Source organism: Copadichromis virginalis, linkage group LG1 (genome assembly GCF_057382275.1).
Source record: "Copadichromis virginalis isolate Kocher_CV1m ecotype Utaka linkage group LG1, C_Virginalis_male_GT1.1, whole genome shotgun sequence".
In the NCBI taxonomy this organism is placed as follows: domain Eukaryota; kingdom Metazoa; phylum Chordata; class Actinopteri; order Cichliformes; family Cichlidae; genus Copadichromis; species Copadichromis virginalis.
This window is the reverse complement of record NC_140618.1, coordinates 36,443,808-36,470,326: the sequence shown is the minus strand read 5'-3', so window position 1 is coordinate 36,470,326 and position 26,519 is coordinate 36,443,808. Positions and strand designations below refer to the sequence as shown.

The following is a 26,519-nucleotide window of genomic DNA, read 5'->3' as shown; positions in this document are numbered from 1 at the left end:
GATAATAGAGCTTTACATTTACATCTCATAGCCCATTAACTTATTCACCCCTATATCATAAGAAACTTTTTTTAGATAAACAAAGACACCTTTTAAATGCTCATACTCATATTCTGGCATATTTCAAACCTAAGACATAGTACAGTTGTCACAGAGTATTCTGTTTTTGCATTCGTCACAGATTGAGAGGTGGAAGCAGGCATGTCAGAGAAGAAGCCCCGGGGCTCAGACACTCGGCCCAAAAGTGGCTTCCGCAGCTGGAGCGCAGACAGTTACATTTGGAAGGGGAAGAAACGCTCCCGGAGCTCTCGCAATGGGTCGAGCCCTGGAGGCATGGAGATGGACGGGACGGAGGAGTTGGGTGTGGGGTCATCATCCTGTTCGAGGAGGCGCAGAGAGAGGAAATGTAGCTGCAGCGCTCTAGGGGACACGCTGACGTCTGGAGATATCGATGTGATGTGTCGGAAGGCTTTGTCACGGCGCTCTCTGCGGCAGAAGTTTCAGGATGCTGTTGGCCAGTGCTTCCCTCTGCGCTCTCACCATCACCACCACCATCACCACCATCATTCATCGGGCTCCTCGCGACCCTTTTCGGTGCTCTTCTGGTCCAAACGCAGGATCCATGTGTCAGAGCTCATGCAGGATAAGTGCCCATTCTCACCCAAGTCTGAACTGGCTCGATGTTGGCACCTTATTAAAAATCATGCTACCCACCCAAGTGCCCTCAAGGACATGGAGGCTCCCCTCAAACCTAGTGTCTCATCCACTACCTCTCCACCACAAACCCCCATCTCGTGGGAGGACATATGCTGCTCCCCTGGGCCTGGATGCACCAGTCTGGAGGACTGGGACCCTTCTTGTGCTCATGGGCATGAAGAAGGTAGGTGTGGACACACGGACTACATCCTGGTTCCAGATCTCCTACAGATCAACAACAACCCATGCTACTGGGGCGTGCTGAATCGCTTTGAGGCAGAGGAGCTGCTGGAGGGCCAGCCCGAGGGCACGTTTCTGCTCCGGGACTCTGCCCAGGACGAATTTCTCTTCTCAGTGAGCTTTCGGCGCTACAGCCGTTCCCTACATGCACGTATTGAACAAAACGGCAAGCGTTTCAGCTTTGATGTGCGTGACCCGTGTATGTACCGTGATCCAAGTGTGACGGGACTGCTCAGGCACTACAGCGACCCAGCCACCTGCCTCTTCTTTGAGCCACTCCTTTCCAGACCTCTGCCAAGGAACTTCCCTTTCTCCCTCCAGCACTTGTGCAGGGCAGTGATCTGCAGCTGCACCACCTACCGAGGCATAGACAGCCTGCCGCTGCCACCTCAGCTCAGGGACTATCTCAGACAATACCATATTAAGTGTGACGCGGCCTGTGCTGTGTGACTAACCAAATCAGGCCTCATACTAAGGACAAGCAAAAGAAGCTCACCTTGGCAAAAGTACTGCCATTAAATTCTAACAGTGTTTGCTGTTACGTGAGGTTTAAGGATTCGATCTTGAGCCAAGGATTGTCATTTGTACTGCAGTTCCATTTGGTGTGATAGCAAACAATGGCAATTGCTGTTTTTTTAGCCTTTCAATATTTAGGAGTGACAGCCTCACAGAACAAGAAAACAACCACTAAAGGGGACTGTGGCGAGACAGCCTGAGTGTTGACTTAAGCAAGCCAACACTCCATTACAGAAGATGTTAAGATCATAGAAATGTTATGGTCTTGAACCCTGAACACAGCTAGTGCAGTCAAATGTTTGAGGTAAAGCAACTCTGGGGGTATCTAGTAATATGCAAGCATTATGGATTTTTCACTAACTGCATAACCGAACAAATTTCTACATTTCATGATATTTCATCCCAGCCTTGCAATATATCTACATAAGTACTTAGTATGCTTTTCTTATTTTCTGTCATGCACATCTATGCACTGTTACTCGTTAAACATTCATTCCGAAAGGTCAAATAACGAGGTCAGCGTCATTGAGAGCCAAAGGCTCAGGCTTCTGTCTGCTCTGAACACTCAGACCATTCTTTGGATCTTTATGATGTCACTGAAAGGGGATATCTTTAATATGTCCATCTGAGGTATGTAGCTCTGTATGTGAGCAGCAAAGCTCCACCCAGCTGCTGTTCAAAACTTGTATTCGCGATGAACAAGCAGCAAGAACAAATCTGACTAAACGAGAGGCCAAAAAGACGTAAAGCAACCCACGTCAGAGAGCGAAGAACTACAGGTCTGTACCCAAGCCCAGTATGAAATGAATAATGGAAAGCTACTAGCAGAGTCCAAGAGTATATATATAGAGTATATAAGGTCATCTTTAAACATTGATGTAATATAACACAGAATTCCAGCTGAATCTCTTTGGAGAGAACTGCTTTGTGCCGGATGGATTACTCGATCCTGCACAGGAAAACTGAATCAGGCAAATGGACCTGACAACAAGGATGCTGTTTTTAATTTGGCCTTTTATCTGCTACACAAAATGGGTTCAAACACCCTGCTGGCAATCAATACATGTAAGCAATTTAGAGATGCATTATGACAGGAAAGGAGACTTAATTAAAACCCTACGAGGAGCACAAATGTCGTTCCTTTTGCCTTTCAGCTCTCAGCTGCTGTGTTGAAAGGCAGCAATAAAATCTGCAGCTTTTCATAAAAGAAACACGCAAAATCACAGTTATTTATATATAAGCGGTTTATAAATTTCTGATCAAATGTAATACGATAAAACAGAAAACAAGCTTCAGAGAGGAGATGCCCAAACAGGACCAAAATAAAAGCTATATAAAGAAGGCTTGTATTTATTTTAAATTTAAATTTAAAAAAGAAAGCAATATTTGAAGACAGTCACTGAGGGTTGCTGACCTGACATTAAAAAAAAGATCCTCTTTAGTCCTCATTCGGGGCTTAAGAACAACTAACCCCCACCCACCACCACCACCAAACTCATCAAAGTAATGACAGCAGTGAAAGCAGCTTACAATCAAACCTGAAACTAACTCGTGGCTGATGATGAAGGGCGGCTTAAACTGGACTGATGTGCTCTTGTCTCTTTGAATGCAGATACAGGCCGGTGAAATGTCAGCCTCTTGTCCAGCTTGTTCATTTGGGTTGCATTCTTCTCTCCAGCCACGAGGTGGCGACAGCACTACATCGATCTGCTCCGTTTGCCTGTCTTTGAAAGCGCCTCTGTAAATGTGTCCTAACATCAGCCGTGCCTCTAACCTGTACCTGTTGTGACTGAGAAACTGTTCATAAGCATATATTGTATTCATACACACACCAATAAATTTGATTTACACGCCCTCTGTTGTGTGTCTGAGTTTATTTATTTATTTATTTATTTGTTGTCATATTAGGATAGCTTTTAGTAGGGGAGACCGGGGATAGTTGTAACATTTTTGACATTTCTGTCTGTAAATTGGAGCTCTTTTAAGGTAGTGGATTCAAAATGTAATGCAAAGTATTTACATGTCTCTGCTATTAAATAGTGCAGCTATTTTCTCTGCAGCACAATTACCCATTGCATGGTATGGTCTCAAACACAAAGAGTGAAATGTTACAATTAACCCCATAGTCTGGTTTAGTTCTAACATATCCTGGGGTAAAATGTAACACAATGAAATAAGGGTACTAACAAAACATTAACATGTAATCTTTGTTTATTCAACACATGAATGCACTTAGAGCCATTTATGTAGTTATGTGTGTGTGTGACAGAATGCAGAAATCTAGCTTTTGAACATATACCAACCCCCCAAAAAAGACAAATTATGGAATTTTCTGCAACTGAATATTTCATTAATTTTGGTTGGTCTTCCTTGAGTTTGGCCTCATTGGTCCAGTGGGCATTATAACCTACAACTCTTGCACCAATTTTGAACATAACAATGAAGCTGAAAAAATGTAGTTGTTCACCAGCATCGCAATTCCATTACTTTTTATCCTGGCTTACCTTGGTGTGGTTTTCAAAGTGCTTCAGAAAGATGAGGAAATCTGTTTCTTGCACCCATCCTGATTTATTTCCACTACCAGTACTTCCTACTGGTCCATCTCTGACACAGTGTGGGAATGTGTATGTGTGGGAACACAAACAGTGGAGGAATTGTGTTGCCAATGGCATTAACCGCATATACAAATGCGACCAGTGAACCTCTCTCTGCTGATGTCGTTGCCCCAACTTGTTTAATATAAGTTAAAGTAATAGTGTGGTAAGTTGTAACATCTGCGTTATTGTTACAACTGACCCAGACTGTTGCTGTTACAACTGACCCAGACTCCTATAGCCATGAACTAGCTAACATTACAGCCAACGGCTAAAACATTAGCACTAAAGACTTACACAGAATATATCCCCATAGACATACAAATAACATAATTTAAGTTTGATGAGTTTAACTGCAAAGCAGATAATGCTATTAGAAATTGAAATAAAGTAGAAAAACTTAATTTTTGGCATACAAATTACTTTTTTTCGTGTTAAATTGTTTGTGTTTGACAAAATGTGCTGATTTTTCACATGTGATAGCACAACTGAGTTGGGCATGCACAGGATGAGTCACATCATTTGAAACTTAGCCCTGATTGGAGAAATTGGAAGTGTTACAACTGACCCACGTTACAACTATCCCCGGTCTCCCCTACATCATGTGTATGCCTGCGTGTTCACGCTGCAGCTGTGTCACAGTTAGACAAGTTAATGGTACGGAAAATGCTGCTTTTGAAGTATCACTCTGAAAACAATTCATCCTGCTCTTGGCAAAGGACACCTCTAAATGCCAGCGCTTCTTTTGGAGATAAGGACATGAAAAAGACCGCACCCACACACACACACAAACGCAAAGCTGGTGTGGAATGCAGATTTTTCATTTGATTTGTGTGTTGTTCAGCCTCTTTGCAACGCCAGTGCAAAGAAAAAGAAAATGTGCTGAGGTGACTTGCGTGAGTAGCTACACTTGTGTGTATGAAATAGTCATCATGTAGCCATCATGTTTTTGGGGACCACGGTGTTTCTTACTTCAGTATTTGAAACAGAGACTGATTATTCGCTAGTCTTTTGTCAGGCTGTGGTCTTTTTTGAGCTTTTGTTACATTGTTACTGTTCAAAATTAGATATAATAATATAGAGCTAGTTTCAGCAAATACCCCAAAACTACATATTGCATGCTTACTTTAAGGTGACAGGGCCCTCTAGTGGATCAGACCAAAGGAGGAGGTAAAGGAAGGTAGCCACACGTAGAAAGTGTGGCAACAGATATTAACAACAGATATTAAAAAGAGGGGTGACTCAAAACTTTTGCACAGAACTGTAGCTTCTTAGTTTATTTATAAAATCATCTTAGTTCAGCTTTAAGGACGTTCCCTTGCAATCTTGGGTTCAGTACCAATGTACCACAGAGAAAATGCTCCTTTTTTTCTGTGTTGACTTAAACTCAGTTTGAAATATTTGTGGGATTCTTGTAGCACAGGAAATTGAGCATCTACTATTTTTTAATCCTTCATGGGATAAAAGCCAGAAAATTACAGTTTTCATTTTAAACATGAAATAAACCAGACACTTGCTGATCACTTTCTCATACTTGTTTGTCTTTCATGTGGCAAACTTTATGTTTCATCACCCTGATTGCACACAAGTCAGTAGCCAGGCAATGGAGAGACTCAGGAGCCATGTCTATTGATCTTCCTGACCCATGTACATAAAGTATTAATGTTGTCTCATAGGAGCTGATTAAGGAGCTTAGGTTTTCAGCAACGCGAAGCCATCATGCGCTGTTATATTGGATGCATCTTACAGTGGATTTCCAAGTTCAAGAACTTTGCTTTTGAGGTTTTATGTTAGTACATGACTGCATTTGGCAGCCCTGTGTAGACTAAAACACATAACTAAGCTTTAGGCCTGCTTCACATGTCCTGGTACAATATTACACATCAATGATATAATATTCAGACACACTGATGTCTGCCAGCAGAGAACTTCCTGTTCCACTAATCAAAGTATCCCCTGAGAAAACACTGAGGGGTGCATAATCTATATATATTAAAAGGTTCATATAAATAAATAATTAAACAAAAAGGTTTTTTGAGTGAATATTTACATGGACTTTAGTCTTATACCCTCACTATGTTTCCATGTGTGTTACAGTGGAAAGCGTCAGTCTGAAAAATAGAATGTGCATTATCCAAACAAATGTGAATCAAGTGAAATTATATTCTTTCATTCATTCTTTAAAAAAATTATTTTTTAAATTAAAATTACAACACATGTATTGTTCGAATCATAAATGTGAGATGAACTGAAAGACTCCTGTCTGACTTAAAATAATAATACTACTACTACTGACAATAATAATAATAATAATAATAATAATAATAATGATAATACATTAAAATGTGTACATTAAAATATTACATTTTAAAGTCCTCTAACAGACAAGAGCCTAATTATATAATTATATAATGTATGTATCACTTGCATGCACCATCCAACTGTAGTGTAAAATAAATTTGTCGGAAAACGACAGAAAAATTAAAATACTGTTTCAATGCTTTAAGGCACATTTCCTCAGATAACACTGGAATAAAATAATAACAGCGTGTGTCTCAACCACTGTCCAAAATCTGTCGTAAATAGCCTTTCGATAAATGAATGAATTAATAAATAAATAAACCCCAAATCCCGATCCTTGCTTCAAACGTGGGAGGGATTACAAAATTTGCGTCATGACGTTGCTGGCGGGAGTCGTGACGTGACGTTTCCTTGTTTTCAACGCAGCGCGGGAGATTCAGGAGAAGAGGACCGAGTGTGTCCACCCAAGAAACGTGTAAGTTGATTTCTAACGAAATACTCTGTTCACAGCTCAGTGTAAAACTGCCTCCAGTGGTTTAGTGTCTGATGCCGTGAACACCGTGGAGTTTGTACGAGTGTGGTCGGCTATATTTAGCTCTATTGTTAGCGTTAGCTCAACTCTGCTGTTAGCTCTCCATGGGTTAATAAGGCAGCAGTGGTGGAGGAGCAGGTGTAGACTGTGTTACTTGATAGAAGAAGAGGTTTTCACGTGTTTTCTCCTCTCTTCAGTCTGGTGCTTTGTCAAAATGCCATGTGAAAGGAAGCCGATGCGCTACGGCCACTCTGAAGGACACACCGAGGTGTGCTTTGATGACACTGGGAGGTGAGTCTGAAAACAAAAAAGTGTCTCCCTTTGAGCACTGACTTTGACAGCTAATGTACAAGTAAAGCTGTGATCTGATTGCGTTTAAGACTCAGATTTTACCTATGATCGGCCCACAGCCTGTGAAAGTATTGCTTTACAAACATGTCCTTTAAATTATTAGTGTAGCCCGCAGGTTAGTCAGACCAGACCAGGCAAGTACATATGAACTTGAGCGCATCAGTCTCACAGTGACATCAATGACAACACAAGTCTTTCAATGGGCTGAAACGGAGTAAAATGTGATTCATTTAAATTCTATGCCACGTTAAACTGAAGTCGTTCACAGTCCTGATTTTGGTTTCTGGTAGACTTAATAATTTAAACAGATCATTTCATCAATCTTATGCTGCACAAAGTTTCTGTAAACTAGCCTGATCAAATTGTCCACAGGTTCATTGTAACCTGCGGAAATGATGGAGATGTTCGGATCTGGGAGAGTCTGGATGATGATGATCCAAAGTTTATCACTGTCGGGGAGAAGGCTTACTCTCTGGCACTGAAGGTTGGATTTTCTCTGACTTTTCTACAGATGTCATCATTATTCGGTGACACTCTGCATCATACAAGTGATGTTTGGACCAATGTGTTCTCTGCTCCACAGAATGGCAAGCTGGTAACGGCGAGCTCCAACAACACCGTGCAGATCCACACATTTCCTGACGGCGATCCAGACGGCATCTTGACCCGCTTCACCACCAATGCCACACACGTCGCCTTCAACAGCATTGGCTCGAGAGTTGCAGCTGGGTCCAGGTACTTGATAGTTGGCTAGCTTGTGCTGAACTGAAATGATATAAATGAAAACGGGATAAAAGTAATACCTTAGATATTTGAAGGAGCATTAATTAAGGTTAAAAGATAACTAACTTTGCTGGCTCATTGCCAGATACAGATATGGGCTGGATGGTGTGTAAGGAATGAAAGGATGCCACATCATCAGTCCATTCATTCATTCCAGCTCAGATGGTACTTCGTGGTTTGTATGGCCCCTGCATATTACATGTAATAATAATGTATACTTTATTGACCCCCGTGGGGAAATTTCTCTCTACATTTAACCCATTCACTCAGTGAAGCAGCGGGCTGCCATTGGGCACCCGGGGAGCAGTGTGTAGGGACGGTACCTTGCTCAGGGGTACCTCAAGGTAGCCGTTCAGGGGAATCGAACCCCTGACCTTCCAATCACGGGGCCAACACTTTACCTATTGAGCTATCCCTGTCCCCCACCCGCCTTTTTTTTTCTCTCATAATAATGTGTACTTTAATGTGTGCCTGACAATGTAGGGTCCTGCTCCTAATGAGACAATAATGGGGGAGGGGATTTTCTCCCTGATCTGGACCAGGGCATCACTGAGCTCTGGAGGGCAGTCAGTAATATCAGTTCCTTCGTGCTCCAGGAGCTGCCTGCTTACTATCGCCACATGAGGCATTTTCAGAGATGACTGAATCCCATGTTCCCTCGTCAAAGGAACAATCCAGATCTTTTCTCCCAAATACTTTTAAGACTTCTACATGTGTTGTTTTGCCTTTGTAAGTAAGGGTGGAAGTAGAGATTTTTCTCCTGAGACAACTTTATTATATCTTTCAGACAGTCTCTAATTTGTAAATATCACCAGAAATGGCCGGGTCCTTCCAAGTTAAACTTTACTGTCAGATCATTAAAAGACATGAGTGTGTTATATTCATATAAATCACTTATTAATCTTATGCCTTTTTTGTGCCACTGTGGCCAATAAATTGCTTGTTTACCTATTTTTATTTTGGGGTTGTGCCACAGGGGTGCATATTTTTGAAAGCATGGGGACAGACTGCAGCTCTTGTGAACCTCTTGCCACACCATTTTTGAAAACTTTAAAATAGGGTTATCTGCTCTATTCCCTTTATTGTACGGTTTTTGAGCCAACACCTCAATGGGGGTAAATGGAAAGGCCAGTTCACGTTCCATTAGAACCCAGTCCAGGTCCGAATTTGTTGCTGCCCAGTGTCCCAGTGTTTACACAGCTTGGACATTTCAAATGAGATGAGGCCTCCCGGTGCTCAACGGGAGGAATCCAGGATGCGCAGCAGTCATGGTTTTGTTGCCTAGCCTGTAGAGAATTGTGCATCCCTCCATGGATATGCCACTGATCCACCACCAAATCGGTCATGCTGAATAATGTATAACTTTTCTCTACGGCTTCTCCAGACCTTTTCACACGTACCTGCTCTTGTCTGTTAATTCTGGTATTCAATGGCTAATGTAAGTCAGGCTCCATGGTGAGTACAGAGTGAGCACAGGGCCCAGTCGGGGACCTAGGATCCTCAAGCCACCCTCCAGAAACTGTCCTGTCCAGCTCTCCTAGATTAACTGTCCCAGCACTGGAGTCTCCTTGAGACTGTGCTGGGAGACACAGCAAACATTCTGGCAATGGCATGTATTGATGTGCTGGAAGAGTTGGACTACCTCTGACCTCACACCTGACATGACCTGATGTCCGGTGCAAACCTTCAGAATTAATTGAGTTACAGCTGACCAGACACACTCATGTGTTGCTTCTGTGATATTTTCCATGCTAAACCATGCACGTCCACGTCTGCCTCAATTTCTCCCGTGGCACCTGGTGAGGCAGTCGTGCGTAACGGGATGCCCCCCCCCCGGGTGTGTGTGTGCGTGTTTATGGCTACAGCACAAGGTGATCCCATTAGGTTCATTATTGTTCCTTCAGTGCAGAATCAGCTCCACACAGCTGTGATGTTTCCAGCTCGCAGGCGGATTGGTTTCTGATTAGTCCAGATTGGAGATAAACGTGTGTTTGCTGCCAGAAATGATTTGCCCTAAACAGGTTTATGACAGTAATAAAAGCACAGAGCAAGGTGCCGTATTGATGCTGCTATTTTCACCCTGGTAATTTCAGTAGTGGGATTGATTGTTCAGATTCAGGCATCTGTGGCTGTTAGGGCAGATTCGGCATCTACCTTCTGGTAGACGGTGAAGGAAATCTGTGATGTTTTGCTCCTCTTGTTCATTGATTTGACAATTTGCACTTGTGTTAGGTCACAGCTGATGGACCCTTCCTCTCAACTATGCCGCTGCTCACTGGCAGGCAGTCGGTGACGTGTGAACACAGCTTACCTTTCTCCTTTTTCCACAGTGACTTCATGGTTAAGGTGGTGGAGGTGTCAGACAGCAGTCAACAGAAAACACTCAGGGGTCACGAGGCACCTGTCCTCAGCGTCACCTTTGACCCCAAAGATGACTTCTTGGTGAGTGAACCTTGTGTCTGAAAGCAGAAATTCAACACAGAGGCTGAAGTGAGTATTTGTGTTGAGTTACAAATGGGACAATATCTTCATTTCATTGCAACTTAATATGAACCCACACCCCATTGTTCCTCATCATATTACTGTGGTTGCTTCCATTTAGAGTTTTCATTTAAATGTATAAATACAAAAGAGAACCACACAGTGTTTTTAAAAAAAAAAAAAAAAAAAGGAGAGAAGAGAAGAGAATTTATAACCTGAGGACACCTGTCGTACATCACATCACTGTCGCCTTTGTCTTTCAGGCCTCTGCTAGCTGTGATGGCTCTGTGGTGGTGTGGAATATTGAGGAGCAGGTACATCAGCATTTCAGCACTTTTCAATTAGAAAAATGCACATAATTCTGATTTTCTACATGATTTTTATCTTCTTTCTCAGACTCAGGTGATCAGTTGGCCTCTGCTGCAGAAGTCAAATGACGTCACTAACGCCAAGTCTCTGTGTCGTTTGGCCTGGCAGCCCGGGATGGGAAAGGTTGGTGACACGTCTCTTTGCTGCCTTGAATGAGAGCGAGAAAGACGTCAGTCCTAAAATAACAAAACATTTGCATTTGTCAGTTTTTAGCTGTTCCTGTTGAAACCAAGGTACACCTGTACGAGCGAGGCTCCTGGGACCACGTGAGCACTCTGTCCGATGATCTGCTCGCACAGGTGAGGTCCAGTATTGTCGACGTGGTGCACATTTTACACCTGACTATCAGTATAAGCAGTATTTGTTGTAACTGTGTACATGGCCTCACAATCCTGTCTAGGACATCAATATGCTGATCTATTTGTATGCTAATGCTAAGTAGTACAGCAATATTTAGCACTGCTTTTGGCATCATGACCAAAGACTGTATGTTAAAGAAGGAAGCAGCATCTGGGACATCACATTTTTGGTTGGACTGGGATGTTTCTTCTATATTAAAAATGAATACATTTAGTTTGAAGGGTGGACTGTTAAGTTATCAGCTAGCACTACCAAGCTTGAGATGCAAGTTAAATTCGTACACTGCAGGGTGAAACACGCAGACATGCATTACTTATTTAATGTTGAGGACCAGGCTAATAAAATAGTAGAACTGGACTTGCCACCTGGATGGCCTTTACTACACAGCAGGATAATTGCAAAAGGCACAGACAGTGCAAACACAGGTTTTAAAATAAAGTTCTGGGTTTAGAAAGAAAGTATTCACTACAGAAATACAAAGTAAAATTTTAATGGTCTGTTTGATACAATGGGAGAATCACTGTGTGAAACCACTCTGTGATTAGATAAGATAAAAGGCTAGATACGATTATTTTTTTGAAGAAGGTTTAGCTTGACACTGCTTAAGTACTATATGGACAAAGTACTAACTGTGTATAGGTGCAGCTCAGCCATTGAAGTCCACACCATGAAGCTCTCACCACAGGAGGAGGTTTGAACTCTGCAGTTACTGAGTCAGCAGAGCGCTGGAGGCTTTTACACCCTGTGCACCTCAGCACTTGGTGACCCCGCTCTGTAACTTGACATGTTCCTAAACCCTTCCACTTTGCAACAATATCATTTACAATAGATCCTGAAATATCTGGGAGGGAAGAAGTTTAATTAACTGCATTGTTGCCATGATGGCTTCCTGTTGCAGCACCTCACCCTTTAGCAGGACTCATTCTATTTACTCTTCAAAACTTTGTGAAAGGAGTCTGATACGAGTTTATGAGTCACTTCTTCCCCTTGTATGAATTTTTAATTGATTAATTCTATGTTTATGAGAACATATCAGTTCGTTGGAAGATGTAATTACAAATAAAGAGATATTTTTGAGTACAATGTTCTTTTATGTTTTAAATAACCTTAAAAAAAATACTGACTATACCTTTTAGCAGGTGTGGCCGGGTACTTTTGTTCCTAGTGTATATATATTATTCACTTCTTAGTTTGACCTTAAAGAAGAATTGAATGGTAGTTTTATTTCATTAAAGGTTTATTTAATTTATTTTAAACCCCTTTGTGGGAGTTTTTACTGTTTGTTTGTTTTATTATTAAAACCAGTGAGTGAGTTATTTAGATATTAAATAGCCGAAACAACTCAATCATTATTTTTCTTAAATTTGATTTCCCCTCCTTAATTTTTGCAGCCCATTAACGTGGTGTCTTGGTCTCCTTGCGAGCGTTTCCTGGCAGCTGGCTGTGTGGGGGGTTTCCTTACAGTGTGGGACGTGAACAGCAAGCTGTGTGTGGAAAGGTAGGAAACAAAGCTGTGCAGACGCTGAGTGAATTTAAAAGCATATATATGACGGGTAAAGGGTAAACCAGTTTAGGGGACTGATGCTGATGAAATTGTTTACCTTGGTTCCCAGTGCTTGAGGGCTAAAGATAACCGAGACTTAAAGGCTGGTGTCATCATTAAAGGAATAGTTTATTATGTGTTTTTCCCCTCCCCCAGTATTTGTATTAAACAAATCGTGTGTTCTTTCTTGGGCTTGTGTCTCTTTATATAGTTTATGCACAGATGATGTCAATCTTCTTGTAGTCTCTGCCAAAAGCAACATTGAACAGTAGATGTTGCTCACCACTAAAGTTTAAGCTTTCTGCTCTCTGCTGTAGGCAGAAACACGAGAAAGGCTTCACAGTGTGCAGTTTGGCCTGGCATCCATCAGGCAGCCATATTGCCTACACGGACACTGAGGGCTGCCTGGGCCTGCTGGACGGACTCGGCACCTCCACAGCTGATAACAATAGGACCAAGGTACTGCTCAAGTAACCTTTTTTTGTACCCCCTCTGTACATCCCTGTACCATGAAGTAAGATTTTGAGACTCATCCAGCTCTGCAGGTTATCTTTCTTCATTAGATTAGCTGGGATAGATCTCTGCCGTAATAAAAGGAAATCTAACTACAGACAAGTCACTTGTAAAACATAAATTTACAGGTCAAAGCTTTAAAATCAGGAAGTTATCACTACTTTTTTTTTTCTTTTTCTTTTTTATCTTTCTTTTTTGTCCCGTTTGGATCTTTAGCCATCAGAATTGTTGTCTTACGACCAAGAAAGATGCCAAGCGGATTTATTTTACCAAGAAAGCTGTAGTCCGCGTCTGTGAACACCCGAGTGTACACCTGTGTGCACACCTGTGTGGATCAGCATGCTTGTATTCCAAAGGTTTCTCCATGTAACGATCTGCTAGGGAGTGTGGGGAGCCACAGCCCCGTCCCCCAGGGCATGAAGCAGGTATGGAGGAGATCCAGGCCCCAGACATCCAGAGGCCCCAGAGTTTTTTAATGCCTTTTAGTGCTATTGCATATTCTTTGTTCAGGAACAACAGCGTCCATAGATTGTTAAGTTACCAGATTGCATTTATAACCAGTTGAGCGTTGTTTGCGGTTAGTTCATAACACAACTGTAAACACGCCCAGCTTCAAAGTCTCCCTTTTTTTCTTTTGTTCAGTTAAATTCAAGCTGCTTAAATCTGTCATGGACTTTCAGCAGGTCGCTGCAAAAAATCCTGCAAAAGACTATGATGACCTGTTTGATGATGACGATGACAGACTGATGGATGAAGGACTGAGTGACACAAAGTCTCCAGCTAAGAAAGCCGTTGGCTGGGACGATGACGATGACGATTTCCTGGTGCCTGCGACTGGGCGGGTGAAGAACAGAGGAGCGTTCCTGGACGACGAGAACTCACTAGGTGGGTGAAGATGGGGTCATTGAGGGGGCGAATACAGATGGAAGATAAAAGCGAGGTGATCTGGCCATCACAAACTCCTGCTGTACCTAACTATTATTTTCATCATTTATTGATCTTGCAGTTATGTTCTCGAGCAATAGTTTGGTCCTTAAAATGTCAGAAATAATTGAAAGTGTATTACAAAACACAGGAAACGCAACGTTCAAAGATCGAGATTAGGAAATTAGAAATTCTTGCGAAGGGAAGGCTAAAAGTTTTTCTGTGTGCAGAAAAAAACAGATTCGACTTTGTGAAAGAAGCAAAAAAAAAAAATCTTAACTAAAGAGCTCAATTGCAAAAGTTCAACATCAAAACAAGTGTTTAGAGTTTTTATTTGAATTTTGATCAGAAAGTCTGTAGCATGAACTTGGATTTCAGGCTCAAGAGGCACAGTTACAACTGTTTGCATGAATTTCCACCAGTTGCAGTGAATGTTTAACCTGTTAATTATCGTTATGTTTGTCATCATTATAAGCAAAGCAAATGTTTCCTAAAGTCAGCACTATCTAGTGGAGAAGGCAGTGAAGTTTGTCTTTGTGCAGGTTAGCCTATTGCTGTCTTTAACTGGTAATGTTAATCTATGGGGAAAAAAAATAATTAGGTGATTAAAGTTACAAGGTGTTCAGATTTTAGAAGAAGTGAAACTGTGATCATCGCAGCATGTCTCAGCATACATCGCACATGAATGGAGACATCACCTGAAATTACTCCATTTATTTTTTTGTTTTTTTCATTCAGACACAGGATCACTGAAGCTTGGTCAGGACAAATTGGGGGACGACGACAATGACGCAGGCAGTTCTGTGGCGCCTGCAGCAGCCCCAGTGGTGCCCCTGCGTCCTGTCTACGAGGGGCCCGTGCCAACTCCTCCCCAGAAAGCCTTCCAGCCAGGCTCCACCCCTGCACATCTCACACACCGCTTCATGGTAGGACACACTGAGAGTCATTACACTGTAAATCTGAGTTGCTCGCATGTCATAACAGCAAACTGTGCCTCAGATGTGGAACTCCGTGGGTATAGTGCGAGGCTACAACGACGAGCAGGACAACGCCATCGATGTGGAGTTTCACGACACGGCCGTGCACCACGCCATGCACCTCACCAACTCACTGGGTCACACCGTGGCTGATCTCTCCCAGGAGGCCGTGCTGCTGGCCTGCCCTAGCACAGAAGAGCTCGCTAGGTAAAACTTCCACCTGACCTGCTTCTGGGGATTTATTTATTTATTTCTCCCCTTTCAGTATTTTCCCCCTCTCTCTCTCCAGTAAGCTGCAGTGCCTTCACTTCTCCTCGTGGGACACCAATAAGGAGTGGATGGTCGACCTTCCTAAAGGGGAGGACGTGAGGGCGCTTTGTCTGGGTCAAGGCTGGGCAGCAGTCGCCACCAGCACGCTGATGATCAGGCTCTTCTCCATCGGAGGAGTACAGAGAGAATTGTTCAGCCTGCCAGGGCCTGTGGTCTGCATGGCAGGACATGGAGAGCAGCTGCTCGTCGTCTACCATCGGGGTTAGAGACACACACACTCCTCTGTGATAATCAGCACATTGCATGTGCTTGTATGGTTCAAAAATAAAATTAGGAATTATTTATTTATTCTTAGCTTTGTGATGTAACTGTCGGTGTGTCATTGTTGCATGTCAGTTCCGTTCATTCAGTTTACTTTCCACCACATGGAGTCACCACAGAGTGTAAATGTAAAATGTGCAGCACAAGAGATGAGAGTAAAGGCAACCCCCCACTCTTAAGCTGTGATCTGGAAATTTCCACTCTCTCCAAATATAAGTACTGCAGTTTGCAGTGTTATCTTCCAGCTCTTTACATGTGTCTCGTTTTCCACCACCAGCTACAGGTTTCGATGGAGAACAGGCTCTGGGTGTCCAGCTGCTGCAGTTAAGTCGAAAGAGGAGGCAACTCATCAGTGGCGAACCCCTCCCCCTCTCTCAAAAATCGTACTTGTCTTGGCTCGGCTTCACAGCCCAGGGTCAGTATGTCAAGATATTATAATGTGAAAGAATCTCATGGGAAGCATCATTACTTTGCTGCTGGTGATGATTTGGAACAACCTGTCCTGGAATACATCTCGTGGTCTTTCAGGTACCCCGTGCTATGTGGATTCAGACGGCGTGGTGCGAATGCTGAACCGCTCCCTGGGCAACACATGGACTCCAGTGTGCAACACCAGGGAGACCTGCAAGAGCAAATCAGATCACTACTGGGTGGTTGGAGTGCACGAGAACCCTCAGCAGCTCAGGTGAGCTTTCATCTGCATCACAGCTCATTGATTTAGCAGTTTGAACAGGAAATAAAAAGTGACTGAGTGGTGCATATGAGCCGATACTCGATGCTGGTTAATTATTGCTTCTTAGAGGCTGACATTCCTTCTGTCCTCGTCCTGTTAGGTGTATTCCATGTAAAGGCTCCAGGTATCCTCCCACCCTGCCCAGACCGGCCGTGGCCATCCTACCCTTCAAGCTGCCCCTGTGTCAGACCACAACAGAGAAAGGGCAGATGGAGGTAAATAAACACAAGAATGAGCACCTGGACAATGGGTTATCGAAATAATCCAGTCCTCAGATCTTTTCAGGTGGCTCAGTGGTGTCATGGATCCAGTAACAGCTGAGCCTATCCTCCGCTGTTATTCAGGAGCAGTTCTGGCGTTCGGTCCTTTTCCACGACCACTACAGCTTCCTGTCCTCCAGCGGCTACGAAATAGATGAAGACGCTCAGAATCAGTCCCAGAAGGAGCAGCAGGAGCTGCTCATGAAGATGTTTGCAGTAAGTGTGAATGCTGCAAACACTTGGTGATCGAGACACTCCCAAAGTACAGATTTGTTTAGAGTTGTTGTTTTCTTACAGTTGTCCTGCAAACTGGAGCGAGAGTTTCGCTGTGTGGAGCTGGCAGAGATGATGACCCAGAACGTGGTGACTCTGGCCATACGATACGCATCCCGATCCAGACGCATGGCCCTCGCACAGCGGCTCAGTGAGATTGCTCTGGAGAAATCCAACCAGATGCAGGAAGAAGAGCAAGAGGAGCAGGAAGAGGAGCCTGAATACTCCAGCACGAGACGGAGCTCTGGGTAATGTCAAAAAGCATGCATCACTTTCACTGTTTGTGTAAATTAATCTGGACTGTCTGGCTTTGGCCAAAATAACAAACCTCACCCTTTATGGGTGACTACCCTATAGCACTGTCAGACGACTTCACGTCACCGCTGAACGCAGCATAGATACCACACAAGGAGTGTGTCATTTCAATAAAATTATCTTTATCAAAGCAGGTCAGCTGATACATGTTCTTCAACGAGATGGTTACTTGGTTAAAAAAGCAATTCACCACAACAACAGTCGCCTCAAGGCGCTTTATATTGTACTGTAGATCGTACATAATTGATACAGAGGAAAAACCCAACAATCATATGACCCCTTATGAGCAAGCACTTTGTACGACAGTGGGAAGGAAAAACTCCCTTTTAGCAGGAAGAAACCTCCGGCAGAACCAGGCTCAGGGAGGGGCGGGGCCATCTGCTGCGACCGGTTGGGGTGAGAGAAGGAAAAAAAGCAGAGCTCTTTTATGATGTGAAACCTTAAACACTTTTTTTTAAATAGGTTATTTATGTTATTTTTATATGGATGAAGGAAGAACAAATATCAACCATGTAACATTTATTGCAGCATTTTAAGTGTAAAACCTTCATCAGTCTCCTCCAATTTATTTTATAGTTTACAAACAGATTAAAAATAGCAGTATTCGCTCTCTTTTTGCACAGGTATGGCCACACCGACGTCACAGCGGGGGGACGTTACAGCAGAAGACAGAATCAGCAGGAGGAGCAAGAGGATGAGGAGGAAAGAGGAGAAGAGCTCATGGAGGAAGAGGACAGACAGGAGATGGAGCCGGAAGAGGCGACAGAAACAAAAAAACGTCAGTTCCACCTCTTACTTTGCACAAGTTGCCAGTGCTGCTGCTAACATGCTAACACGCCTCCTCCATGTCTGTCAGGTGTGAACCCGTTTGCTAAAGAAGCCGGCTCACCCATCAAGCCGTCTCCGACACCAAGTGAGTAAACGCATATCTGTCAGTCAGCTTAGATGTTCGGTATTATGGTGAGTCACTTTAGCGTGATGTAGGACAAATAACCCAAATAACCCAATGGCCATGTACTGTCCTCCTCATGTTGTACACTTGTGGTGTCTCTGTCAGTGGAGTTTTAGCTGGGTTTGATTTCATTTCAAGTCTTTGTCAGTTGTTGGAAGGTTTTCAGAGTAAGATTAAAGTGGGACAGCCGCTCCCATCACCCAAGCCCATTTTAATATTCAAATATGAAACAAGACCTGTTATTAGGTGTTGAATGAAGAATTTGGTCAGCCAGTTTTATCTGAATCACTTCCCAATGTGTCTCTTGTTTTTCAGTTGGTAAAATGGGACGTGCAAATCCTTTTAAGGTAAGAACTGTGACTTCTTAGATTTTAATTTCGTCAAAATCAAGGATGTGGTCTCATTATAGCCCTTTTCCAATATTACCTACACGACTCGGTACCATGTGCTTTTTTTTACAACATGCTTGGCCGGGGTTCCAGGCGATCTGATGAGGTCTTATGAGACTGCCAACTCCTTTGTTGTGGCATTTGTGGTGCACACAGATGATGTCACAGGACGTTCGGCCGTGTTGCTATAGCGACCCCACACACATTAGCTAGCACTCGATTGTAATAGAAAACAAGTCCACTCACTCAAGCCAATCCAAGTAGGTACTAATGGAAAAAGGCTTTTAGTCATTTTTTGATGTTTAGCCATTAATAAAAGACAACGGACTCTTTTGGTTTTGAATATGAATAAAGACTGTAAGAGGTTTAAAGAGAGAGAAGTGGTTCTTAAGAAGGTTTAGCTTATTCCTCAGATATCACTTTCATCTCTCCTGTCTGTCTGTGGAGCTGCTTTTAAATGCACCGTGTGGAGTCTGAACAGCAGCCTCTGTTGGCCAGCAGGAGCTGACTCGGGTTGCAAAAAGATCTGTACACAACTCTGTAAGAAAGCTACCCCATTGCACACTGACTTCTCTTTCCTTCTCTTTTTAGTGAGATAAACACTAAGGCAGGGTTTAAGTATTGGCTAGCCTTCAAGGCTCAGTTAAGTACAGTATAAAAACGAAAACGATGGGTGAAATCACTTTCCTGCCTCCATCTTTTATATACAGGCTTTCTTCTTAATAAAGTACCTGGTAAGCCACCGGGTGTGGCTCAGTCACCTTGGAGTCAGTGGCAAAGAAGAAGAAGAAACGCACTGTTTTTGTTGTTGCTGTTTTTCATGTGATTTGTTGACTATAAGGAACATATACAATATCTTTAAGATATTTCTTTAAATTTTGTTATTGCTTTGGTGTGTTCAGGTTCCTGGTTCGGGGAAAATGTCAGCTTCATCCGGTCAGCCGCGAGTAACAAACATCCTGGACAACATGACGTCCAGCAAGAAGTCAGCTCAGCTCAGCAGCTCTGGGGGGAAACCCAGCAAAAGTCCCATCCTCAAACCTCTGGCCCCCAAGCCAAAAACCAAGGTACCGTCTCAGAATTTAAAGCTGTAGCATGTCTCCACATAGCTGTGCCGAGGTCTCAAAATGATAGTACCTGGAAAAGATAATGCATCTTTCAAAACAATAAAATGTCCTTTTTTTCCTGTGAAGACTCAGTCTACTCTGCTGCAGATGGCTGCCACAAAGACAGCTAATAAGAAGGTTCAGGAGAATACAGAGCAAGCTGCAAATCTGCAGAAACAACCAGACACCCCGCCTCCAGGACCACCTGCAGATAACTCTGAAAACAAGAGGTAAAAGATTTCAAAGAAAGAAACGGTTAGACCCTTCGAACACTGGGATGTTCAAAAACAGATTCTACATGTAGAGCGTTTTTAAACAGGGCAGTATTTCTCGTTTTCTCTGTGCATTTAGGCCAAAGACAGGCTTCCAGCTTTGGTTGGAGGAGAACAGGAAAAGTATCCTAGCCGACAACCCTGACCTGGAAGAGACCGACGTCATCAAGGAGGCTATGGGACGCTTCAGGACGCTGTCGGCGGAGGAGAGACTGGTATAACACATCGAGGGTTTTAGAGAGGAGGGGGGTTGCTAAAACAGTGATGTCAAAAATTTCGAAAGCTGTCCAGTAGAGCTGGGTGATAGAACGATAACGATATGTATCGCGATATAACTTTTACTCGATAGAGAAATTAAGCTATCGCGATAGACCTCGCCGCTCTTGTCCTCTTAAAAAAAAAAAAAAAAAAAAAAAAAAAAAAGGGTCAGCCAATCCAAATCAAGTAGCGCAGAGCCGAACCAATCACAGCCGCAGCGTCACGTCGCGTGACTTGTTACGTACAGCACAAGTGCCACGCCGCACGTGTGTTTGTTTGGGAAGCAGCCAGCGGGTAATGGAGCCAGCGCATAATGGAGGAAATGAGTGTGCTGACTAGAAAAATCAACCGAGCGTGACCGAAGAGAAAACAGATGATGGTTCCAATGCCGGAGAGATTGTCGAACGGAAGAGCCATAGAAGTTCCGTAGTGTGAAGGTATTTCGGCTATTTCAAGTCTGACAAAAAACAGAGTAGCGTGCACTGTAAATTGTGCCGAAAGCAAGTCTGGAAATACAATAAACTGGTGCATGCGTCACACTGTGCGCCACGTTATTGTTTCGGTGAAATGAATTTCTACAATACTGTTACTGTTAATTCTACTCTCTGCAGTGTTTAAATGCTTACATATACACACAGTTACTGTCCCTCCACACATACGACTCGGTTCTGCTTCTATGCCCCAGCTTTGTTTACTTTTTCCCACCGAGGCTTCTAGACTTCTGATTGGCCAACATTTCTGCACGGTTAGGAATCTAGCGCCACCTGCTGCTTTGGCATGTTCATAGCAGCGTTTTCCTTCATTTCTGCCTTTATGTGTGGACGGGATTATTTTTTAAAACGAAAACGGAAAATCTCCGTTTTCAAAAATACCCGTGTACGTGTGGACGTAGCCTCAGTCTCTGACTGGAAGCGCTAATTCGTCATTCGGCTTTTGTCAGACTAAAGTAACTGTTAAAACTGTTTGAAAAGCTCAGCTATACAACAAGGAGAGATTGAGAATTTCCTTTTAGTTCTCAGTTTATTTGATATTGACAAAAGTTAGTCAGTTTTGTCTGTTCTTCTGTAAAACAAACTAAGATTTATTTTTAGAATTAATATTTTGTTTCTAAGTGGAATTGACAATTTAGTCTGTTTCATTTGTTCTATTTTGAAACTTAAACGCTTTAGCGGCTGCCTTTTGTGTAGTTTGCAATATTTGCCTTTATTTATCTGAAAAAGTCTCATGTTCCTTAAGTACATCTACCCTGTTGAACTTATTATGGGAAATAAATATTTAAATAAAAACAAGCTGCTGATTATTTCACATTTTACTTGTGAGCAACGGCACATTTAAATCTTACAAATATAGTTATTTGGCTCATATCGTGATAGATATCGTTATCGCCTGAAATGAAAAAAACATATCGTGATATGAAAAAATCTCATATCGCCCAGCTCTACTGTCCAGTGATTGGAGTCTTTGGCAGGTTGATCCTCAACCCCCGGAGCCCCCGTTGACACCCTTGTCTATAATTTCAGTAACCCAACTGAAATTGTAAATGCAGAGAATCCCATTTTCAGCCCTCCGCTTGTAAGGATTCTTTAAAGTTTTATGTGGGTGTGCACAATTTGCAGTTTTCATAAGCTGACTTCAGCTTTTGGCCATATTTCTAGTCCAAGCTGATTCCCATTCAGAAATCAAAGATGGTCACGTGTTCAGCAAATTAGAATTTAGTGTTACTCATAATTTAACCATCTAAATTCTTTTAGCTTTAGTCTAGTTTCAGTTGAGAAAATATCATAAAATTATAGTAAACTCGATCTGAAATTGGTTCAGGTGAATAACATATAAAATGTAAGAGTGTGTTGTGCTGATAGCTGCTCCACACTGTTTACAAAGTGTCTTATTTTCTTTCACATCAAATGAGAAATGTATCCATACGTGTACTCTTCTCTTCCTCCCAAGCACTGAAATGTTTTTCGCATTTTAATGAGAAGCTGAGAACATGGGAGCTAGTTGTACCGCTTCCCAGCAACAGCTCATCTGAAAACTCACCCATCACTAGTCTAACCAGCATAACTGCTTCGAATAGTCTCATCAGTACCGCTTGAGCTGTCCAACCTGCTGAAGCTTTTTATTTTTAAAAATGACTGCAGGTCTACAGATTTGAATAAAATAGATAAGTAGATTCCTAGATATAAAGAAATGTATTCAAAAGTTTAAAATCACTCGATTAAGTTGTACTGTTATTAGAGTCCTGCAGGGTCACATTAACAAAAAAAAGAAAAGAAATCCAGTGCTTGGTTTTAACCACTTTTCTCTGAAATGCTGTGTCTCAGCTGTGGTCAGTCAATAGGTGAGTGAATGAGGGTGGTTGTGCCACTAATGACACGCCTCGTCCTTTCATCCAGCCGAGTGCTTCTGTGGTACACTGGCCCTGACCCTGCATACATCAAGACTCTCAGCAGAAAGCTGGATGACGAGGAAGTGGGGGTGAGGGGATGCCTGTTGCCTGGGAGCCCAGTCAAGTGTGTTTGGGCACTGAGGGCGCAAAGCATTGATGCATGAGAGATGATCGGCTGGTCAATCAGCAGGAGCATAATTCTGATCCGAATTTTCAGCTGTTCTGAAAGATGAATCCAGAGTGTCGGCTGCACACCCATGATGCACATTCCAGTTTCCACCACATTCAAAAGGTGCTCTGTTAGATTGAGGCCATGCAAGATCATTAGAGTCATTGCCATGTTCAAGAAACCAGTTTAATATGATCTGAGCTTTGCGACATGATAAGTTACGTTGCCAGATGTAGTCATCAGAAAATGATGTAGTCATATTAGAAAAACACTGTGGTTATAAAGGGATGGACATGGCCAGCCACAATGCTCGTGTAGGCTGCGGAGTTTAAATGATTCTCAGTTAATACAAAGCGACCCCCAGAGTGTGCCAAGAAAATATTCCTACAGCGGAACACCACGATTGTAACCAGTCTAAACTGTTTAAATACTGGGTGGGTTATATCCACACTCTCTTGTTCTTCCTGTCAAATTTTGACCCTAGCATGCAGCAGAAATTGAGACTCATTCAGACCAGGCAGTGTTTTTCCAATCCACCAGTCCTCTTTTGGCAGGCATGTGTGAAATTGCACACTTTCTTGTTCTTAGCTGAATATTGTTGGATATTTTCTGTTTTTCACACCATTCTCTTTGAACGCTAGAGATGGTTGTTCAGGAAAACTGCAGATCAGCAGTTTCTGAAGTACTCGGGCCAGCCCGTTTGACACCAACAAACACAGCCGCAACAGTTTGAAAAGATGAGACTAACTGTGGAAAACTTAAAAAAAAAACCCCGCAATATCTTTGTTTCTTGTTTCTACCTCATTGATACTTAAGGGGGGGGGGGGGGGGGTGTTTTGGTTTTTTGGTTTGTTTTTTTTTGCTGAGAAGCAACACCTACCGTTCAGGAGAAGACTGAAGCATATCCGGCACAAGTGAGCACCAGTATAGACCGGTAGCTGTAGTGACATCACAGTTGGCACCTGACACAAAAGATGCAGTGACCATAAAGAAACCATTAAGCTCACAGTGTCAACAGTGAGCAAAACTAGCTAACAGTAGCTTAGAAAAGTCCACTTACCACAAATGTCAAAAAACAACCGGCTCCCAACACAACACAGACTGTAGCTGTGGGTTAACATGGTATTTTGTTTGCAACAGGGTTAGCGAGCCCCAAAGCTAAAGTTAGCGGGCTAGCCGCTGACCACATTAGTTAGCGTTTGACCGTATTAGCTAAAATTAGTCAGACAACAAAAAGAAATATTGACCAGTGCCAGAGGAAAATATGGTCAGCATGAACAAGACATCATTTCATACCTGCCAGTTATTTTATTTAAACATTCACATTTAAAAAAAAAAAATGAAATTTTCTTTCAAGTTTGAACCAAAGGAGTTGATATGATTTTTATTAACTTGTATAAGTGCATTTCAGCTGTATGTTTACAGAAAAAAGAACCTAGATGATGGCCCTGCAGGCTTAACTTTAGCCTAAAACGGCTCGACCATTGTGTGTGTCTGTGTGTGCGCGAGTGTGTGTTGATAAAATTATTCAGTCCATATTCAATAAAGCAGAAGCTGATTAGTGATATGTCAAAGCTTGTACCATCTACCAGCTCTGTAATGGTGCCATTTGTGTGTGTGTTTGCTTGTGTGAATATGCATGGGTTAATGACAGTGTTTCATTAAGCACTGGAGGTGTAGAGTGTGTGTGCGTGTGTGTTGCTGGCACTGCACACACCAGGCCTGATGATTCATCCTGGCTCCATTACGTCCAGAAAAGCGCTTCCTTTTGTGTCGGCTTAGAGAAAAGGAGGGGGCTCGAGGAGGGAAAGAGCCAGCAGGCCAAAGAGATGCATGCTGTCAATAGTGATTATACGTGACAGGATGCAATTTCAAACTGCACGCCCGAGTGCCCATGTGTGCGTTTCGTCATCATCACGTAGGTTGTTTGGAGCCTGTATAGAAACAACAATACAATTTTTTGTTTTTGTAATGTGCAGTAATTAACATGTGCGATCCTTGTCTATTCTATCCCCCCCCCCCCCCCCCCCCCCCCCCCCTTTTAGTCATGGACAGAAAGAGCTAAAGGCCAGAGCGGAGACGCAGCAGATCTGAAGAAGAGGAAAAGAGCAGAAGGAGGAGAAGGCTTGGAAAGTGAAAATGAAAAGGCCGAAGCTGATGAAAGTAGTGCCAAGAAGAAGAAGTCTTTGGATCCCTCTTCCAAGCTTTCAGTGTTTGCGTTTAACCAAAACTAAACCTCCAGTGGACGGAGATCGCATGTATATCAACAACTGCCCTCAGTGTTGGAGACGGATGAGTGATGTTCAGTAAAAATGTACGCTTGGTTCTTTTTTTTCTTCTTTGTTTGTTTTTTACACTTACTGTATTTTAACAATTTAATAAATGTAAATGTTTGTTAGTTCACATGTTAGTCTGTGATTTAATTTTGTACAGCTTATTAATCAATTCAAATATCAAAAGAGGATTTCTAAGTTTGAGGGCCTACCTTACCTCTGCGTTTGAATATACCGACTTTAGCTCTCTGTGAAGGTGCTCGGCAGTATCCCTTTTGTGACATAACCAGCAACAACCCTGTTAATTTCTTGCTGAGTGACAGCTTAGGCAAACTATTGCTACATTTAAAGCTTCCCTAAGCATTGGGGGTTTATGATGAAATCTAAAGTGGCGTTCTTCTGGGTTTTGTTTTTGTTTTTTTTTTGCTTTTTCCATGAAGACATGAAAATACTTTCAAGATACAGAGGCTGTACTCTATGCCATCTTACTAACATGTGGTAATTCTAATTAAACAAAATACAAGACTGTACTTAAAAGATGGATGTGGCTTTAGAGTCTCAGAAGTGCTGTGGATGTGCACAAAGACTTCTCTTTGTCGAAGTCAGAGAAATGGTCTTTGGCTCCCTAGCTCTGTGAGCTCAGGAAACGTTTGGGTTCAGTGTTTTAGTTCATTTTGAAAACTTTTGTCAATATTAGAATCAGAATGGAGGACAAACCAGGGTATACCTGGGGGCAGCGGCAGTGACTAAAGAAGTTATTAATCAATGAGCTTGAGTTCTTGGTTTTACAGAACCACCCCTCATTCGATGTGTGAAGAGGCGACTATAAAAACACTCAGGACAGCATAGCACAGTGGCTACAGGCATCTTTTATATACAGTCTGTTTGAAAAGGAAAACTAGGGCACTATTACGTACTTATTACTTCGTACTTATTACTTGGCAATAACATATCCCCAACAGTGGTGCAGAGAGTGCCTCACAGCCCTCCTGAGCCTGTGTTTTAAAAGTCTAAAGAAAAAACAAAATCAACAGATACTCGAAAAAGAAAACGAAGATTGGCGAAAGGCTTTGTAATATACTCAGACACTGATACATGTATGATTGAAGAGATGAAGGACTGTAAGCAGCACAGTTAGAACCGTGCTCCTGTCTAAGAGAGGTCAGTGGTCGCTGTTATGTAATCTGGCCATAGTAATAAACACACTGAATGCACTTTGTTACCTTCCACAAACTGCAGAATGATTCCAAGCAGCAGGTCACAGTCAAAGCAGATAGCGGTCAAAGGGGGGTCTGGCCCCGCCCCTTCAGATCTGGCTAGCCAATAGGAGCTCGCTCTGGATTATCCTGCTGTTATAAAGGA

The 26,519-nt window shown here is 42.6% G+C and overlaps 2 protein-coding genes and 1 long non-coding RNA gene across 3 annotated transcripts; 2 read left to right on the top strand and 1 right to left on the bottom strand.

Annotated features, from left to right (window-relative positions):
• Nucleotides 1-201: 201 nt before the first annotated feature.
• On the top strand, nt 202-1,424 carry socs4 (suppressor of cytokine signaling 4). The gene has a single exon (XM_085454376.1). It carries the CDS (start codon nt 202-204, stop codon nt 1,384-1,386), a length of 1,185 nt encoding a protein of 394 aa, XP_085310502.1. The 3' UTR covers nt 1,387-1,424.
• Nucleotides 1,425-6,738: 5,314 nt separating this feature from the next.
• wdhd1 (WD repeat and HMG-box DNA binding protein 1) lies at nt 6,739-25,287 on the top strand. Its single transcript, XM_085460979.1, has 26 exons — nt 6,739-6,822; nt 7,077-7,170; nt 7,603-7,714; nt 7,814-7,965; nt 10,344-10,455; nt 10,758-10,808; nt 10,891-10,986; nt 11,070-11,162; nt 12,615-12,721; nt 13,084-13,225; nt 13,960-14,164; nt 14,942-15,129; nt 15,203-15,387; nt 15,470-15,711; nt 16,049-16,186; nt 16,300-16,456; nt 16,605-16,719; nt 16,849-16,980; nt 17,062-17,285; nt 17,976-18,130; nt 18,209-18,265; nt 18,620-18,651; nt 19,596-19,760; nt 19,887-20,029; nt 20,151-20,286; nt 24,930-25,287. Exons 2-26 carry the CDS (start codon nt 7,094-7,096, stop codon nt 25,116-25,118), a joined length of 3,405 nt encoding a protein of 1,134 aa, XP_085317105.1. The 5' UTR covers nt 6,739-6,822; nt 7,077-7,093; the 3' UTR covers nt 25,119-25,287.
• LOC146719163 (uncharacterized) lies at nt 19,759-26,440 on the bottom strand. The gene is made up of 3 exons (XR_014921129.1): nt 26,381-26,440; nt 23,765-24,818; nt 19,759-19,830 (listed from the first exon to the last, which is right to left on the bottom strand). It is a non-coding gene; the product is annotated as an uncharacterized LOC146719163 (long non-coding RNA).
• Between the last annotated feature and the right edge of the window lie 79 nt (nt 26,441-26,519).

Excerpts from the sequence above, each read along its gene's own strand:
- wdhd1 (XM_085460979.1), top strand. The coding sequence starts at position 7,094 with ATGCCATGTGAAAGGAAGCCGATGCGCTACGGCCACTCTGAAGGACAC. Across the intron at positions 13,226-13,959 it reads CTGATAACAATAGGACCAAG|CAGGTCGCTGCAAAAAATCC; the intron begins GTACTGCTCAAG and ends ATGGACTTTCAG. Across the intron at positions 18,652-19,595 it reads GACGTGCAAATCCTTTTAAG|GTTCCTGGTTCGGGGAAAAT; the intron begins GTAAGAACTGTG and ends TGGTGTGTTCAG.
- socs4 (XM_085454376.1), top strand. The coding sequence starts at position 202 with ATGTCAGAGAAGAAGCCCCGGGGCTCAGACACTCGGCCCAAAAGTGGC.